The following is a 4,164-nucleotide window of genomic DNA, read 5'->3' on the forward strand; positions in this document are numbered from 1 at the left end:
TCTGTTCGTGTATTAATCACCATGGCTCTGGCTCTAATCCTGATAAGAGGCTTTCTTAGCACTACTCAAATTCACCTCTTGGAAACCAACTCAGGCATAATGTTTCCCATGCTCCCAGCAATAGGCTCAATGCTAATCATTTCCCCATGTGAGTGTTTTACGAAACCTGTTGTGTTTCATTTGAATTTACACAAAACACATAGATTTTTGATAAGTAATTAAAATCTTACAATAACAAGATCGCTCCCCTTTTTTCATCAGCATCCCTCCATCTGTGAAAGATGATAAGGAGTACAGCAGCAAAGTGTAAGAATGGTTTCATTATTATTCTACCTACAATTCCAAAATGATGGGTTAGACATAAGACGTAGAAGAGACATCCTTTATTATTTTACTATAAAATAGATTTATTTAAAACAATAGACACAAAATCCATATAATGTAATTATTATAAAATCCGTGAAAAAAATTAAGTAAACAGTATAAATGGTTATAAAAATGTAATTTCAAGAGTCCAGTTCATGGATGTCTGTACGAGCTGCCCAAGGCCCAGTGAGACTTGTACAGTCCTACCTTTCCAAGTGCCACTGTCCAGCTGAGCTGAGTCAGAGGCTATCTCTGACCCTATAAGCATAAGGTCATAACCTCTGACCCTCACTGGGAGGTCCCTGGTGCTGCTGTGTGCCCTTCCTTGGGCAGGGATGGCTGCCAGAGGACCCTCATACCTGGAAAGGGTAGGCCTGCAGGTAGCGCATCAGTGGGCGTGGCAGGGGCAGCTGGTCAGGACAGTCGGTTTGGCAGTTGATGGTGAGGCGTGTGAGGTGCTGGAGAGAGGGGAAGGCCTGAGGCAGGGGACGCATCAGCTTGAGCAGTACTGCATTGTCCTTCGCTGAGGGCTGGGAAGGGCTGGGTTTGGCTTTAGGTTTAGGAGGGTCCTCTGACTCCGATCTCTTGCCCTGTTGTGTCTGGCCTGAGCCTACGTAGTGTTGCACCAGGCTGCAGATGTCAGGGAAGGACAGCAAGCGAGGGGGGCCTGGGGAGCTGGAATCCAGCCGGAAGCGACCCCTGCTGTACTCTATGCGTACGTTGGTGGGGCCACAAGCCGTCTTCACTGACAGGGTCAGCATGTAGAGAGGGTGGCTGCTGTCGCGTACCAGGAAGGTTCCCACTGACACCTTCAGGAGAGCGTCTCGAGCCTCACTGGCTGAAATGGACCCCCAGTACCAACCTGGAGCCAGAAACAGACCCACATGTTACTATTGTGTCCCATATTATCTCCATTACATGCAGACTTTAACGCACACACATGCTTACACACACAAACACACATTGACACACACATATAATAATAATAATATAATATGCCATTTAGCAGACGCTTTTATCCAAAGCGACTTACAGTCATGCGTGCATACATTTTTTTTGTGTATGGGTGGTCCCGGGGATCGAACCCACTACCTTGGCGTTACAAGCGCCGGGCTCTACCAGTTGAGCTACAGAGGACCACATACATACACACATACTCACACACATACACACAAGGGTGGGAGGTGGGGGGGTGTTAGTAGGCCTACCTGAGTTCTGCAGGTACTGGAAGGTGGTGGTGATGCAGCAGAGGTCCTCTGTAGGGTCGTAGAGAGGGGCAGTTGGGTTCTGACAACACGACTCTCCTCTCTCACCATAATCCTGCTGCATGCTGCTCATCGTCCTGGCAATCATATCTGAAGGTGGCCCTGGCAACAGAGCCCTGAGGTAGGAGGAAATAATCTATCATTTTGTGCCTGGATTGGATAAGCTATAACACAGTAGTTACTATGGAGACAGAAACATATTTCACATCTAGGGGTGGCAAAATGGTTGTGATTTCCACCCAACAATGTTGTCATATAAGATAAGGGGAGGGCAGAGAGAGTGCTCATGCAGCTTGCTTTGTGTTTGATGTTTAGGGGAAATCATGACTGAGGAAAATCTGTGAATATCAGACTACATAAACAATCTTCCATAACTTGGCAAATGGTGGTATATGAACCCATAGGAGGCACTTTGTTAAACTGTCAGCAGGGGCCCGAAGTCACTGATGCTGCCATTACATAAAATGTGGGGAATCTTATGTATGTAAATGTGTAAGGAAGACGTAGCCTAAAGAATATTATTTTCCTCCTTTCTGTATCAACTATGACTTAACCTTGTGCCTTTATGTTAACCATGTGTAGTGAAAAAGAAAAGGAGAGCTTCACACTCTAGGAGCTCAGATGCAATAATTGTATAACCAACGTTTCGACAGCCAAGCTGTCTTCATCAGGGTATAATCACAAACACTGCGGGTCACTAGTTTATATAGAGTTTGAAAGGGCACACAGGTGTCTGTAATCATGGCCGGCTGTGGCTTGATTTCATTGGTCGATTTACAGATAAATAGAACATATAAAAAAGCATGAATGGATTACATATGATCAGAGATACCATTTGACTACATAGGCCTCCAAACATTATTTACAATGGATAGTAAAAACACAATAATCACAAGAATGGCTTCAGATCAAACCGAAGGGAGCAAGGCTCTTTAAATTAAAGATCCAGGCGGCCTCTTGATTTAACAATAAATTGTCAAGGTCACCCCCTCTCCAAGGGAGGGTGACGTGTTCGATGCCGATATAGCAAAGGGACGAAATAGAGTCGTTCGCTTCCAAAAAATGGGCCGCAACTGGATACGTCGAGTTTTTGCACCTAACAGGTGCTACGATGTTCAGAGATTCTTACTTTTAGTTCGCGCTTCGTTTTACCCACATACTTTTTACCACAAGGACAAGTTATAAGATAAATAACTGCCTTAGTGGAGCACGTGATAACGCCTTTGATTGATCTGTTTCCCTGTTTGGGGGTGTTTGAAGGATCTACCTTTGTAAATGCCATTGCATTGAGCGCAGCCATTACACTTGTAGTATCCATTCCGTAGAGGAGCAAGGAGACGTTGTGCGGGGGCAACCATATGTAGTTATCATCTTCATGGGTTAGAATTAACTGAGCACAGATTTAAATTAATTGTATGAATAAATAATAAAATAAATCATAATCATAGCTTCTCCAAAGGGGCTACACAACTAAAATAACGTAAAAATAACGTTAAACAAAACGTTTAGGATCCAGAATTATTGTTAACCTATTATTACTCATATATGATATACAAATAATATATAATGTAGGTAACAAGGTCAAATCCCATGATGAATTCTTGACCAGCAATCACTTCCATTGTGCATGGAGAAAAGGTCCATCCACATTCAAACTTTTAGCCTAGGCTACAACTGTAACAGGCAGACATTTTTCGATTATAGGCCTAATTTATAATCTTCGAATATGAAATTATATAAATCATAAACACTTTCATAATTATCCTGGCTTTGTTCCACACTGTCTGGTACACAACGAATTAGCTCTGTGCTGAATGTTCCTTCATTTCCTACATTATGTCAAAACGTGGCTACATTTGATTTTCTCAGCACAGCCAAGGTGTGAAATAAAAATTTGTGCATGTAGCGTAATTGGTAGACACAGTGTAACCTAATGAGAATTGTGCCAACAACAAATTCAACTTACCTTTGAACACAAGAAATCATAATGAATATGAATCCAGTTTAAACATATCCAACAAACCCAGTGATTCTTATATGTTGTAGGAACAGTCACTGAGTTGATGTTGTCATGGCGCCAATAATCCGAATAACAAAACTATTCTCATTAACTCAATAGACTATTCAGAATTTTTTCTAAAAGAAAAATAATCATAACTTATTTTGGTAAAAACTATAAAATCTCCAACGTGTCAGTTTCAACCTCGGCAAAAATAGAGGGTAAAGTCCAGCGCAGTGATCCGCTCACCAGACACTGTTCTGTTCTCTATTCTATTCTACGGAAAGACGGTGAGAAAACGCCTCTCTTGTAAATTCAGTTTTGCAGTTGACGGAAGTTCTAGGAATCTAATTCCAAGAATGGCTTTGTATTTCAGCGCCCGCGGCGGCAGGGGCCGCATCTGCCCAGTTTCGCGGAACTGCGCTTGCGAGCTGCGCTGCGTTTCGATTGGCTCCGGCGCGTGCTCAAGTTTCCTTTTCAGCCTCGCGACAGGGGTATGGAAGAGGCTCAGCTGGCATCACCAGTACGCCTAAT

General features: G+C 43.1%; 1 protein-coding gene across 2 annotated transcripts; it reads right to left on the reverse strand.

Moving 5' to 3' along the window:
• Positions 1-234: 234 nt before the first annotated feature.
• Positions 235-4,038, reverse strand: LOC311133909 (cytokine-inducible SH2-containing protein-like). 2 transcript variants are annotated; one of them, XR_014613646.1, is made up of 4 exons: positions 3,598-4,038; positions 1,575-1,747; positions 574-1,228; positions 235-272 (listed from the first exon to the last, which is right to left on the reverse strand). XR_014613646.1 is itself a non-coding variant. In XM_084167523.1 (3 exons), the coding sequence occupies exons 1-3, from the start codon at positions 3,615-3,617 to the stop codon at positions 720-722; spliced, it is 702 nt and encodes a 233-aa protein (XP_084023649.1). In that variant the 5' UTR covers positions 3,618-4,038; the 3' UTR covers positions 365-719. The 2 variants fall into 2 exon arrangements, 1 of the variants encoding a protein (XP_084023649.1); XM_084167523.1 differs by lacking the exon at positions 235-272 and having other exon boundaries at positions 365-1,228.
• Positions 4,039-4,164: the final 126 nt, after the last annotated feature.

The sequence above is a fragment of the Coregonus lavaretus genome, assembly GCF_964263955.1.
Source record: "Coregonus lavaretus genome assembly, chromosome: 8".
NCBI classification, from domain to species: domain Eukaryota; kingdom Metazoa; phylum Chordata; class Actinopteri; order Salmoniformes; family Salmonidae; genus Coregonus; species Coregonus lavaretus.